Genomic DNA, 14832 nt, shown 5'->3' with positions numbered 1-14832 from the left:
ACCCTTTAACTGATGATGTGGAAAACATTATTGAACTAAAATAATTCAGTAACACTTCACGAATAGCATCTTGAGAGCCTTGGCGTCTATAGAAGTTCGGGCATAATTTTTCTTGATCTTTTGTTTCGTACATGTCGGTTCACGTCGGCAAGTTGTATCATTTCCTACAACACTTGAACGTTACATCATCTCCCATTGAATGGTTTTCCCTTGTGTCCAATATGGCCGACATCATAGGCTCAGATTGAGAGGAAAACACACCACCTGGCTCAGTACCAGCCAGATAAAGATGCTCCTTTCTTTCCTCGTTTGTATCACTTAATCAAATCATGTGGAAAAAAATATTTAACTTGTGTGATTTAGACATAAATTGCGACGTTGTGTCGTGACGTTTAACCTTTGAACCTTATTCATGAGCAGGCATCTGGCGCCCTCTAGGCTGTATGAAAGGATGAATGGGTTAAACGTTATGTGCTCATACTTCTGTGAACGTTAAATACAGGCCTGCAGTTGATGGTTTATGATAGCCTATTCAATTTACTGTGGAATTAGTGCCATAACATTTCCAAAGAAAGAGTGGATCTCTCGTTTCGTTATGGACAATTCTGATCACAAAAGGCTATAAAAAGGTTGGTTTTTAGGGGTCATGTTGAGATTGCATCTTAACTCATCTTGTAACAGCTAAAACAATAACTACACTATGACAACACTGATTGCAAGAAAGTTGGAGAAAGTAAATAAAATCAGAATGCAGTCATTTGTAAATAAACTGTGTCTACAGACAACAGTTTTACGAAGTGTTCCCGAGCTCATGCAGTAATATCCTTTATACAATCATGTGTTCACAAAGTGGTGACCCTCACCCCATCCTTGCTTGTGAACCACTGAGCCTTTCCAGGATGCTCCTTCCATATCCAATCATGATACTATCACCTGTTGCCAATGACCTGCTCCTGTCCCAACTTGTCTGAAACATGCTGCTGCATCAATCTCAAAATAAGCAGATATTTACAAGAATCAGTGAAGTTGATGAGCTCGAACATTAAATGTATTGTCTTTGTGCTGTTTTCAGTCGGAGTAAATGTCAAGAACAATAAGTAAGTTATCACATTCTGTTGTAATTATGTTCTGCACAGTGTCTCATCTTCTTGAAATTGGCCTTGAACACTGAGGGTTCAGTATCTTTGAGGTGTTGTGCTGAGAGCTTTTTTTAACTGATTCTGAAGGGCTTTGCTGACCCCTACTGACTCTGACTGCACCGTGCGCAGGCGGCTCCGCAAGTTTCCCCTGGGAGGCGTCAATGAAGACACACACACACACACACACACACACACACACACACACACACACACACACACAGAAATCCTGTTGTGACTTTTGTGACTAAATCTGTCACCACTGATCACTATAATTCCCATTTGCCATAAAACTCTGCTGGTTTGTGGTTCTATGTACTTTAAAACATTATATATCTGTGATAAAATGCCCTCAGTTTTTCCAGCTCTTGACTGTATTTTACAGTCTTTCTCAGTGAATGGATCTCACTCAGGCGTCAGGTTGGATGATTTTATCAGAGATGTATTTCTATGACATCAACACTAAACATTCATGCTCCTGAAATACATTGTGCATGCCTGTTGACTAATTAAACATGCACAGGCTACTACAAGATGAAGGTTTTGGTAGGATAATTAGATGATTTCAGATCCTTTGAGTGGTACCTGAGGTTAGTGTGAGCAAGGTGTAGATGTAGCCATATCAGTGGTTCCCAGTCTGGGGGTCGAAACCTCTCCAAGGGGTTACAAGATTATTGAACATTTAAAATGGCAAAAGACAAAACCACTTATGGCATGAGAAAAAAGGTTGATGGAAATGGAAAAATTTGAAAAAACTTCCTCAGTTTCACAAAAAAGTCTGCACACTCACTTTGAGGGAGGTTTTGCTTTTTCTGAAAAAGAGTTAATGTGCTTAAAGGGAGATGGAAAACTCTTTTTTTCTGATGTCGCGAACAACAAAAGAAGAAGTGGAAGAGGAAGAGGGGTCCTCAGAAATTACTTCTGCTGTCAAACATTTCTGAGGACCTCTCTCCATCTTTTTCTTCTTCTTTGAGGTTTATTGCAAACAGTCAGGTCTGTTTTTTGGTTCATGACCTCCTCTCACTCTACTCTTTTTTGTTACATCCATGCATAACACAGCCTCCTTTGTTTGCTCCAAAACAGCAGATGGAAACGAGCCTAATCTGCATTTCTTTTTCCTTTTTGTAACATTTCATTTTTGCACTACCGTGTCATAATTTACTGAAAAAAACATTTCTTCATCATAAGCATACACTGAAAAGGAAATACACATTACTTCGGTTTTGATTGGTTTTCATTTCAGCATTTTAAATCTTCCATACGGAGGATAAATGGGACAAGAAATTAAAAAAGTGGTTCTGCTACACAATTTAATGTCCACTTTTTGACTTTTCTTGAATATTTATGCGAGATACTGAAGGTGCTGCCTCTGCAGATCTCTTCAATGAAACAAACTGAGATGTTCAGGGGGGAAACTCAGACATCCAGTCTGTGGGGAGGGGTCACAACGCTGCTTCACTTCAATGGGTCACAAACAAAAAGGGTGGAAAAACCATTAAACCAATAAAGATCCATTTGCTGTAATTTTTCTCCAAACAAAAACTCCCACTGGAATAATTTATAAAGATAATATGATCACACAGTGGATTCTACACACAGATCTATCTTGCAAATGAGATCTTGATGTCAGTGAGATCGCCTGATTAAATAAAAGTTAGAATAGAAAATACTTCAAATATCTGTAAAGAAATCCAATTACAATATCTTGTCAGATGAATGACGACAATAAGGAGAAAGCATGAATTATTTCTGGTTAAGGCTGATCACCACAAATCGACCAGACGTGAGCTTATTCACTCATCTGCTCCTCTCTCCCTCTGGGTGCCCTGCGGATGATGAATGAAGCGCATGTCTCTCTTTTCTCCTCATGATGGCGCCGTTTGCCCAGGCTACTGAGCCGCATCCACACCTGCCGTAACAGGCCTAATGTAAGCGGTCTGCTCCAGCTCACGCATATGGGGTTTAAGTTGTGCTCTTCGCAGGAATCACGCCCAACGAAGAGGAAGATGAGGATAGGCCCCTTCGCACAGTGACTGGCTCTGTTCGTCATATTGCGTCAGAGTAAACAAAACGCTGACGTGAGTCTCTCTGCTCTTTGGCAAACTCTTCAACTGCTTGGTGAGCTATAGGTCTGAATCAGTGATGTGCAGCGCCAAATCAAAAGGTGTGCTGACCTCGGCTTGGTGACTGTATTGAGGGCCAATACAGGATGACGGAATTAGGTTTTCACACAGGCGCCCAACCCTCCAAATTAAAAGCCTCAGAACTGGCATCCTGCAACACTCTGCTGCAAGCCATCAATCTTATATGCGTATTAATGCCAAGTTTATACTTCACTGCATATTTTTGACTGGATTATTAGCTAATAATAAGGAGCACATTACAGAGAAGTCGCAAGCGTAAAGAGGTTCGAATGAATGCCAAAAAATGCGCCACTTTATGCCTCATCAGCCCAGGAAGAATTAGGCCCGACTGCTTCCTGATTAGCTGCCACATACAGCACAACCTAGTCACAAGCCTTTTCTAGTCTTTTTCGTTTTAACGTATTTATCAGCAAATTATAATGATACACACAATTTCAGAACAATGTTGGAAAAATGGGTGAATGGCTGATAAAGCCACGTAGGCTGCAGCGCTCTGAAGCGGCACCATGCGTCACCAGCCCGCGTTCAAACCAGACTACGTGCGTCCTTCTTATTTCAACAATCTAATGATTAGGCCGAGGCCTTTAGCACTGTCACTGCACGGCCATTAACCCCCCCCCCCCCCTCTTCCAAAATCCAGCGAGCAATTATTGGAAACGATTAGAAAAAGTTACTGTAAGTACAGAAAGCCGCAATTCGAGACGAGTCGTTTCAGCACCGGACAGCTCCCGACTCCCCAGAGGCCTTGAACTTGGTCAGCGGAAGCCTGATCCGCACTCTTCCACCCAAACCATCCAGTCACACGAAACCACCACCAGCACCAGCAAACATGATCATTTCCCAGCTCAGTCATAATCATAAAAGCCTAATTGGAGTTATTGATGACGCGTTGGAGGGGGGGGAAGCCGAAGCGGTCGCGGTGAGGGACAAATTGATTTGTACTGGCCGTCACATCGTCCTGGGCAAAAGTTCATGAATTCACGTGTGCTTTCACCGTTTTTTTTTTTTTTTTTTTTTTAAATAAGAAAGTTTGGAAGTAAACTTCCATCTTAGGGGGGAGGTGGGGGGGTGAGTCTGACGGATGCATTGATGAGGAAGGAACTGTACTTTTATATTCCGGGAGGCAGACTTGATGACGTCTATAGCATCCTTAATGTGACTTATTGGAGGGAGGAGGGAGGGAGGAGGGTGGGGGGGCAAGGCTTACGATGCACGGATAAAAATCCAAGGCAATCACAGCACAGGACAAAAGTTTTAGAGCAACGATATGTAGACGAACATACGTCGCACTTTCCCACCGAGTTTTTTTGTTCGCCTGTGCGCCTGGTTGAGTCTTATTAATTGTGTCTAAAAGTGAGATAGGCTGTTCTGAGGGGAACATAAGGAGACGACGGAGGCGCTTCAGCCAGGAAAGAAGTGCCGTGAGAAAGATACCGTCTCTCTCTCTCACACACACACGCACACACACACACATCCTTCCACAGCCGCGCCCGGATCGCATCCTACAGCACAGCGCTCTCCCTGCTTCCCTGCTATAGGTATGTGCTTTATCTGCGGACTGTCTTAAAACTCGGAGAAATTCATTGACGGAGAGCGAGATAAAGTAATGGAAAATCTTCTTCTTCTTCTTCTTTTTAAACCCTGCACTGCACGGAGATCTGCTGGTTTTAATTACTTTGGCGCTGCATGCCCAGGATTCGGTGTCACAGTTAAACTTTTGTGAAATGGGACGAAAAAAACAGGCAGAAATGTTTTTGGTGTGTGTGCAAACGGACACTGTGCTTATTCCAGCTAATTTCAACAGGCTCATATTCGATCCAGCTCTGTAGTTTGTAATAAGAGAAGTGGCACAGCATGTGAATTTGATAGAACAAAGAGCGAGCGTGTTGTTTCTGTAGGAGTGACTAACCTGTTTAATGTTACCTGTTTTTTTTCTTCATTCTCTGACAGCATGGCCAGTTCGAGTAAAGCGACTTTAATCTTGCTCATCTACGGAATCTTAATGCACTACAGCGTCTTCTGCACACCTATCGGACTAAGTTACCCTAAGATCAGGTAGGTGTATGCGCTTTATGCATCTTTAAAACCTGATTGTATTTTTTAATTCATTCATGTTAAACGCTGCTTAACACCATTTTTGTTCAATGATGCTACTGCATCGTGATTAATGAGAAAAATTTACTTAAAGATTTGGGTTCGGGCACTTTTCTTTCAAATAAGTGTGCGTAATTGCGCACAAACTATGCGCGAATTTTTTAAATCGCAGATTTGAGAGCCATTACAAAGGGACATACAGTAATTTCAGCACACACAAATGCAAGTGTTGTGTGGAAAATGGCAATGGAAATTGCGTAGAGGTATCTGTCCGGTGGGACGGTTCGCAGAACTCTCCTTATTAAAAATGAGAGTGCAGTCAATGCCATGGATAGCCCTCGGGATGACGGTGGACTGGCGTCACCAAGGAGAGGCGAGGCGAAACGAATAGGAGAGCTCCATCCACTTCAGATTTATTCTCTTTTTTCTATGAAAAGCATATCCGTAATTTGGGCGTGGTTCGTACTGATTGTAATTTTTCGCTGCTAATTTCAACATTCTTTTGATAAAAAAAATGTCTCCTCGCCTACACTACGAGTGATCATTTTCTCACCCATTGTTTCGATGTTTAAATAATTAATGAAGCTGTAGCCTCCGTTGAGAGCAGCAGCATCAAGTTGGAATTAAGAGCACATTTTCCCGATGGGGGAAAAAAAAAAAAAATCAATTTAAAGAAAAAATAAAGATGCACATATTTAATATTTTTTGTGTCAAATTGAAATAATTCGTTTTCCGGTTTTATTTACAAACACCTTCAGCTATAATATTTTTTTCCCTCCTATCTGCAATGCATTTAACCTCCCACTGCTTTTAGAGACAGATGCAGACATTTTGGCATTCTCTCACTCCTGCGTCCCACTTGTGCACAGATCAGATTTGTGATGAATGCTCTCCCTCTTGCAGACTTGAAAACGACGCCTTCGATGAGGATGGCAATTCATTATCCGACATGGGCTTTGATAGCGATCAGATTGCTATACGAAGCCCACCATCCCTAAACGACGACGCGTACACTCTCTACTACCCACCAGAGAAGAGGTAAACATGCTTCCACACCACAGCCAAAGCCTCGAGCTGGATTCCATTTTAATGACTCTTTTGCGATAATGTTTGCTTGCTTTGTTATTTTTCCCAGAGTTCCTCATGTTATTTGTTCAGTGTTATTTTCATACGGAGTAGCCTAAAATGTGGGTTGCAAATACTGTTAATAATCAAGAGAAAAAAGGTCGGCAGATATGGAAGCAAACAGGCTGTGTGGAGGAAAAACAAAAAAAAGTAACAGCACCTGATGTGATTGTGGAGCTGCGGGTGGGTGGGGACATTTTAGGCTACTTTTGATCATTTTGTCTGCGCTTTTTTAGTCACTGATGATCTATGTGTTTTGGCGTTTTATCATCTCAGATCAGAAAGGCATGCTGAGGAAGAATTAGATAGAGCCTTGAGGGAGATCCTGGGTCAGTTAACAGCGAGACATTATCTGCATTCTCTGATGACAATTCGTGCAGGGTAAGGGCATTTCTTATCAGCGTTCACCTGCAGTCATCATCCTTTCTGTTCCTCCGCTGCACAGGTCCGGGCTGCTGCATCCCTGTCTATCATTTTATGTGCGTGTTTTATTTATTCTTTCAATCTCTCTGTGTCTAAAACGTCTCGACATTTTCATTTCTTCCTCTTTTTTTTTTTTTTTTTTTTTTTTTTTTGTTTTTGGTGGCGTGGCACTGCGTTCATGATTCGTGTCCTCCCCTGAGAAAACAGGGTCAGCTTTCTGAGAATAAAATAGTCCAATACGATTTATATGACATTAATCCATAAATCGATTTTGTTTGCCCTAACGAAAAACCATGCGTCAGAATACGCAATGGGCTGCAAGTGAATAATTCAGAACTTTTTTTTAAAACGCTTAAATCACTGTTTCTTTGACACTGTCTTGCTTTGCCGCCGATTAAAAAAAAAGGATAAAAGGCCCATAAATGCATTATTAATGATTGCAGGCAACTTTGCATCATGGCAAGATGAGGAGGCTGTCCAATCAAACACGAGCAGAAATCTGTTGAGAAGAGACAGGCTGCAGCTTTAACTAATGTCTTTTTTTTTTCTTTCTTTTTTTTGCAGCGAGGACAACAGCATGGAGGACGAGTCAGAGCCCTTATCCAAAAGACATTCAGATGGGATCTTCACCGACAGCTACAGTCGCTATAGAAAGCAGATGGCCGTGCAGAAATACCTGGCAGCGGTTCTGGGAAGAAGGTACAGACAGAGAGTTAGGAACAAAGGACGCCGACTTGCCTATTTGTAGCGTTGTAAAAGCGCCCAAACTGCCCTCCTGTGTATATACATCCAGTCGTTAAATCAAAGTCATTCAGATATATCTGACCAACCAGTGGATTGCGCCTGTGTTCTTTCAACATGTATTTATGTATGAAGTAAAGCCATTAAAATGAATATTTTAATAATAATATCGTTTTTTTTCTTTTTGTACAAAAGCACTTGATACCGCACAGTTATACTTTGTGGACCAATATTTTATTTTCATGTTAAGATGTTGAAAACAAAACAAAATGACTTAAAAAAAAAAAAAAGAAATCAGAAAAAAAAGATAATTGTGCACCTTCAACGTTATGCGCTTGAAATCTTTAAAGGTCATCTACATATGCAGAAAATAAATAGATTTTAAAAAGACAATCAAAGTATTGAATGTTATACTTATTTTTGTAACCAACGTTCTATTTTTTTAGTGTTGTTTGTTTTCCAAACAGGCCCAAAGAAGCAGTGAGCATGCTATGTGAGGCATATCCGGCTTATCCTAAATGATAGATGTTGCCCTTGTCCACCCTTCATCTCGCTCCCTTAATGGGAGCTCTGTGGGTTTGTATAGCTTACTGCCCCTCCAGGGGAATTCAGATGGCTTCTGTTGTGCAGCCTCTCATTTGATGGATAACTGATTGGCTTACACGGTCATTCATGTAACTGGTGGTAAAATCCAACCCTCTTTTAAACAGAAATTTAATTGCAGGCTTCTGCAAGGGCATTATTGCCTTTACTAAAGATAAAGAAAGCACTCAAGTTGCTGTTAGGAGTATGCGGCAAACACTGCTTGCTCACTTGCCTCAAAGTCATTTACTGCAGGAGACAGATCATGCTCCATAGGACTGTGTAAAGAATGTTCCATATGTGTGTGCATTATGTACAGTATAGAAACTACACACTGCACATATTCATCTCAATGTTGTCTGTGTTCAGTCAACAGAATTATTTGGAAAAATGTGCTTCAACTGTTGATTTGGGCAACCAATATTCAGAGTGGACCCAGGACATGTAAGATGCGGGAAATGAAGCATTTCTTTTTGATGAGAGGAGAGGAAAGGTAGCATCTGAGTTAGAGTTAGGAATATTTATCTTATTTCTTATCTATTGGTGCATGTGGAAACGGACACCTTGCTAATTTTGCTTAGAAACTGCATGCCATCGTGCTTTTTTGGATTGTGCTATTTGGGAGGTGGGCTGTGCTCAGCCTATTTCAGCACCACTCCCCCCCCTCCTCAGATGTGTTGGGAATGTGAACAAGGAGGGCTAGAGGTGGTGGAAACTGGTACTGCACTGACTTGTTGAATTTTTACCTCCCCTGCTGCTGTCATTGTGGATATCATAAGATAAGACACTGGACCCCCTTTTTGCTGCTTGCCTTTGTCCTGGTAGCGGTTTTTAGAGATTCTTTTGCTTCTAGATCGCCGTGCTAAATAGTTGATTTGCCAGTGCCGTGGTTCATTGTTGAGACGAAGCCGATCTGTGTTAGATGTCTACTGGGGTATGTGCAGTGAGGGTGTGATGAAGAGATGATGTCAGGTGAGAGATATGCATGGAGAAGAGGAGAGAGCAGGAGACAAAGAGAGATGATGTGTGCGTGAGAGAGGATGCAAAGTTATATAAGAGACAGCAGCCACATGTCTGAGAGAGGCTGTCGCACCTGGATGCAGACACAAGAGGCGAGAGCACCGGCGCCTGTCCTCACCTTCCAAAGTGAGATCAGGGTCAATGAGTCTGATAGGAAATATCAGATGTTGAATTCCCTTCACTTTGGAACCAACAGATGGAATAACAGTATGTGAGCGAAGCTGGACGAGGCCCCTCTGAGTTCACCTCTCAGACTACAATTGAGCCCTCCAGCAGAGGGATCTTCCCACTGACTTTTATTAGGGAGATATCTTGTGTATTTATTCAATATTATGCAAATGCAGCTTTATGTGCCCCTGCAATCAAATCAGTGGCCTGCGTTTCCCAATAGAAACTCTCAATCCACTCCTTCTTCAATTTGGCTTTATCCTACAGGCTCTGTGCGAATGAGTGTGTGGATGTAGACGTTTGCAGATCAGTGCGCATTCGTGTTTATGTGTGTGTGTGTGTGTGCGCGCGTGTGTGTGTGCATTTGATGTTTGTTTGTGTGAATGAGCGAGCGAGTGAGCGCGCATGCGGAGGTGGAAACAGCTTTTGGCTTTGGTGCCTTGCTTCGACGTGAGAAAAAAATAAAAAATAAAAAAATTCGCCACAAGTGACAGATGGCAATTTTAGTGGCCCTACAATGCTGCAGTCCATTAGCTTACATTGAGACTTCCTTTTACTCTGTTTAATCGCTCGGCTTAGTCTGCCCCAAGAGTAGTAGAATTAGGCTTTCTTTTAAAGCATGGCCAATGATTCATTGATTAAAAAAAAAAAAGAAAAAAAGAATAGAATTTATATGTTGATGGAGCAGGCAATGTGTGTGTGTATGTGTGTGTGTGCATGAGTTTGGGGTGTTCAGTGTCTGTGAGAGTTGTGAACAATGACCAGTGTTTGTTACTGTTGATTATGAGGTGTTGTTGATTATTTTGATATTGGTCAGTAATTTATTAATCAGAAAACAGCCCCAACATATTATTTACAACTATGTGCATCACTATCTAGAATAAAAGGGTTTCAGAACATGACAGAGATGTTGTTCAGATCATAGAAAATGCCTGTTGTTGATATTTCTGAAAGCGCCAAACGCCTTACTTCAATGTTTAATCTCTTATCTATCTGAAAACAATGTGTTTTAAAAGTGAACCTTAGTACAAGTGACATCGTTATACACACAGGAGTCCTTATATGGGGTTTTACGTTTCTCAATGTTATGAAAGTGTTGTAAGATTTGTATGAATAAATTTTTGTAAACAACATTTTCTAATCAATGTCTAATCTTTGAAATACATCATTTTTGAGGTGATACATGTGCAACAGTATAGTGGTGGCCTCGCCTCACATCTTGACTGCAGTCTTACATCCCAATCAAGCTTAAATCTAGCTTCAAAAGTTGAGTTTCAATGATCGCCAAGGGCCACATATTTGACCCAAACAGCACAAAGTTCAAGTCATGTTGCAGAAAACAGAGTGAAACATCCTCCAGCAAACAGCCACTCTGCTGTTCTCCAGCGGGTTATGACGACCTGAAGTCCTGTCGAGTTAGATTTATCTTTCCAAAGCCAGAGCAACAGAAATGAAACAGAAAATCTGAGATGTGAAAACACTGGCGCAACGTGCAGAACGGACCTATCAGCAAGAGGAACCAACGCTGCATCATGAGCAAAAAGCAAAGTGAGGTGCATTTGGTGTCTTTACTGATCAGTCCTCACCACATGATGACATTTCCAGGTGGTTTTAGAATTTCGAGATACAGTTTATAAAATGAAAACAGAGGTTGAAGTGTGATTCAAACTGAAGAACCGTCCAACATCTCCAAAGAGACCATCGAGATGAAGTGCGAGGCTGGACTGAGCAGCAGAGCGCTTCCCTCCTCCAGAACAGCCGCGCCTCGGCCTTGGAAGTGCAGCTGTGTCCCGTGGGAGAGGAGGATGGGTGTGGCAAAGGACTGTGTGTGTGATCTGATCCTCATCAGCCAGCAGGAGTGTGTGTGTGTGTGTGTGTGTGTGTGTGTGTGTGTGTGTGTGTGTGTGTGTGAGAGAGAGGGAGAGTACACATGCACCAGAGCTCAACTAACCCAATCAGAGAAATGTTGCATGGCAACGGTCCACAAAGGGACACGGTTATGTATACGCATGTGTCAAGTGTGTTTGTATGTGTGGAAAGGGAGTGAGATAGAGAGACTGTGTGTGTTTGTGTGCAAGTCCGTGAGTGTATTTCGCTATTTGTGTGCTCGACACAAGCAGACCTTCTGCAGGCTCTGCATTACGCCTGGTGCACACACAAACACACACACACACACACACACACACACACACAAACACACGCACACGCACACACACGCTGCCTGCAGAACAGAGGAACCACACACACTCTCTCACACACACACACACACTCTCACACACTCACTGTTATGTCTCTCACAGATACTGCAATAACACCAACAGTCGCTGGCACAGTCAGACACAGGTGGTAAATATGATTAATGAAATTCTCCAAAATGAATTAGCCACAAGAAACTGCCACACACACATTCTGAGACGTACATCTTTGTTTCTTCCCCGCGAGGATGTTGATTCATGGGAGCTGCCCTGTTGCTATGAAAAGGCTGACAGATAGTCGATTGTCATGGTTTGAGCTACCTGTGTGATATATAGGACACCTCTATTCTTTATTTATCTACCCCCCCCCCCCTCTCCTCCTCCTGCCTCCCTCATCAGCTGTCAAGAAGAAGCAGCCTTAGTCCTCTTGACAAGCAGAGATTCTCAGATTTCTCCTGTGACATTTTTTTTTGTTTTTTACAAAATGGGGCAAGCAAGTCTGAAGAAATGAACAGAATTTATTCCTAAATAAATTGAATTTGATATTCACGACCTGATAGGCCCACAAGTGGATATTGAGACAAATTCTCAATTTGTTTCCGCAGCAGCAGACTTCACATGAGGGGCCACCCTCAACAATTAGTACATAATGTACATTAACGCCTGAATCAATAAAATGGTGGCTCCTCCTCCCTCATAGCCTCGCATCATCGCTCCTCGATGGCATGCATCCCACCACTTCTTATCTCCCCATTAGTGTCTTCGAGCTATTTTACAATTGAGCTTAATTTTTCAAGAGTTGCGTCCCTTGGCTGGTTTTTGTTGGCAGCTTCTTGGAAGGAAAATTGGGAGGATCTACTAAAAGCTACAGCTGCAAAATCAGCCCAACTCCCACTATTTGGAATCATACACAGCTTTTAATAATCTTCCCTCTGCCCTCCAATGCCTCCAGACATGTCTTAATTATGTATAAGGTGTTAGAGGGGGGAGGGGAGGTTGTGTTCAGGGCTTTTCCAGTGGGGATACCCTTACTGCACCCACGCCTCCAACCCCCACAGTGCCACAACCACACCCAGACTTCTTTGTCGCCATGTGTCTGACGAGCGTGTGAAGCCAGGAGTGTGTATGCATGCATAATACTGATTTATTGTTTGTATGATTAACATTTCTGCCTTTACTTCAGCTGTGTGTGTGTGTGCGCTTATTTACCTACAACACAAACACTGCCCCCCCTTCTCCCCCATCATCTCTCTTGCGTGTCAGGGTTAAGAATACAGCACTCACAAGAGAGGCCCAGACACAGCAATGATGCAATCACACACCTCCCTCCCTCCCTCCCTCCCTCCGCAACCCCCACCGTGCATTTAACCTTATGAATCATTCAGCGGTCAGGTTTTGGGGGGACGCTCCGGTCATGCCTGCAATGAAACCCGTGACAGTGGCAGCCCTAAGTCCCCAGTCCCCCTCTCCCTCAGATCCCATCTTGTGGTGGGCTCTGTCACATCTACCATTAAGCAGGAGGCACTCTGCGGTGAACAGCAGCCCCTCTGGGAGCAGCGAGAGGGAGAGAGAGAGGAGGCAGGGAGGAGGAAAACAGGAGATGTGGGCGAGGGTATGTAGACATGGACCACTGATCAAGAGTTGCTTCTGGCTTAGAGGGAAACGCTTTACCTGTGCTGCATGAGCAACCATGGGTAACCACAACTATCCATCATTTATCATGAGGCTATATGGCCAGGAAGGAAAACGACCATCTCAAATGTCATTTTCTCAGCTTCTGTATGTGTGTGTCTCCAAGCTAAGTTTGAATAAGATGAGTGCCCTCGAACTCCATCCTGAGACTTTGCCCTTACGGAAGATGCTCTAGATATCATGTGCTCTGTCCTTTCTGACAGTTACATGATTATTTCTCAAATACGCCGAAACAAATAAAGAAAAAACATGAGACGTTATTCCTCCTGCAGGAAAATTTTGTATAAAAGATGTGCCCTACACATACTAAAGTAAATGACATGTAGTGAAATGTACATACACACTGAAAGATAAGACAAGCCATATTTGCCATATGTTGAAATTAAGTGGAGTTAGTAATAAAAATCAAAAGAAGTTGCAAAGTACAAATGATGCAATGTATGAATGAAAGTGAGGGCTACTGGTTACAGATTTAAATCACAGCTAATGAACTGACTAAGAAAGATGAATTTTGTTGCTAAATTACAGACAAGCAAAGAAATTCAAAGTATGAATCGTGTCAGCGTGACTGGAAAATGTGTTCTATCATGCTTTGGCTCATGTCTGCACTTCCATGAAGAGAAATGTGGAACATAATAGAATAATTGCAAAAGCTGTGATCCAAGTAAAATTCACACCTGCATGAATAGATTTTTAATTGGGCGCAATGCAACAAGCTGTTAATCACCTCATCAAGATGATAAGGAAACTGTGTTGGCGGCACAGAGCAGCATTTGTATGTATCTCAAATAATGTTTCTTGTCACCTGATAAATTTTACTCCAAAATTCACTCTTTTTAACTCATTTTTGGTCTCCACCAGCTACTGAGGGAAAAATCTGGCTCTCTAGCTGCTATATATAATCATTTTCTGTAGGTTGTACTCCTTTCACATACACAACAATTTCATCTTTTGTAAATATAAAAATACTGATTATGACAGCTTTAATGATTCTGGACAAGAATTAACATCCTGGTCACTGAAGTCTTTCCTCTTCGGCTGCTTCGACTATCCTGCAGCTACTTTTTATGCTTGTGTTTAATTTACGCAGGTGCAGTTTGCTTTCTGGGACAATAACATTTTTGCTTTAAAGACAAAATCCCCACAGTGTGTAATGTAAGTGTCAGCGACAGCTCTGACACCATTTGAACTGTCCAGGGGTAAGTCCTATCCATCTAAATGCGAGCACAAACATGAGCATTACGAACAGTTTGCAAATACGACCCTTGGTTAAATAGTATTTGCGAGACTTCCCTCCCATGTAAGTCCATTATGACTGCGGATGCCAGTGCAAACCCTCATTTGTTAGCACACATTTTTAACAGGCTTATCCTCAGATCTCTCATTCCCTCTAGTCAGCGGTACTTAACTGGAAAAAAATCCCCCGAGCTTTTGGCTCTGTGTTTTTAACATCAAACAAATTTCTTTAAAGCCGTCTTCTCCCAGTGTGGTTCTCCACAAGGCACCGACGAA

General features: G+C 42.2%; 1 protein-coding gene across 2 annotated transcripts; it reads left to right on the top strand.

The window, feature by feature from the left end:
- The first annotated feature begins 4380 nt into the window (after positions 1 to 4380).
- adcyap1b (adenylate cyclase activating polypeptide 1b) lies at positions 4381 to 10566 on the top strand. 2 transcript variants are annotated; one of them, XM_076744607.1, is made up of 5 exons: positions 4381 to 4818; positions 5231 to 5335; positions 6278 to 6412; positions 6776 to 6880; positions 7487 to 10566. In XM_076744607.1, exons 2-5 carry the CDS (start codon positions 5232 to 5234, stop codon positions 7668 to 7670), a joined length of 528 nt encoding a protein of 175 aa, XP_076600722.1. In that variant the 5' UTR covers positions 4381 to 4818; position 5231; the 3' UTR covers positions 7671 to 10566. The 2 variants fall into 2 exon arrangements, with proteins under 2 accessions (XP_076600722.1, XP_076600723.1); XM_076744608.1 differs by lacking the exon at positions 6776 to 6880 and having other exon boundaries at positions 4521 to 4818.
- Positions 10567 to 14832: the final 4266 nt, after the last annotated feature.

Source organism: Chaetodon auriga, chromosome 12 (genome assembly GCF_051107435.1).
Source record: "Chaetodon auriga isolate fChaAug3 chromosome 12, fChaAug3.hap1, whole genome shotgun sequence".
Classification (NCBI taxonomy): domain Eukaryota; kingdom Metazoa; phylum Chordata; class Actinopteri; order Chaetodontiformes; family Chaetodontidae; genus Chaetodon; species Chaetodon auriga.
Note: the sequence above shows the minus strand (reverse complement) of the source record. Positions and strands in the feature narration are given on the sequence as shown.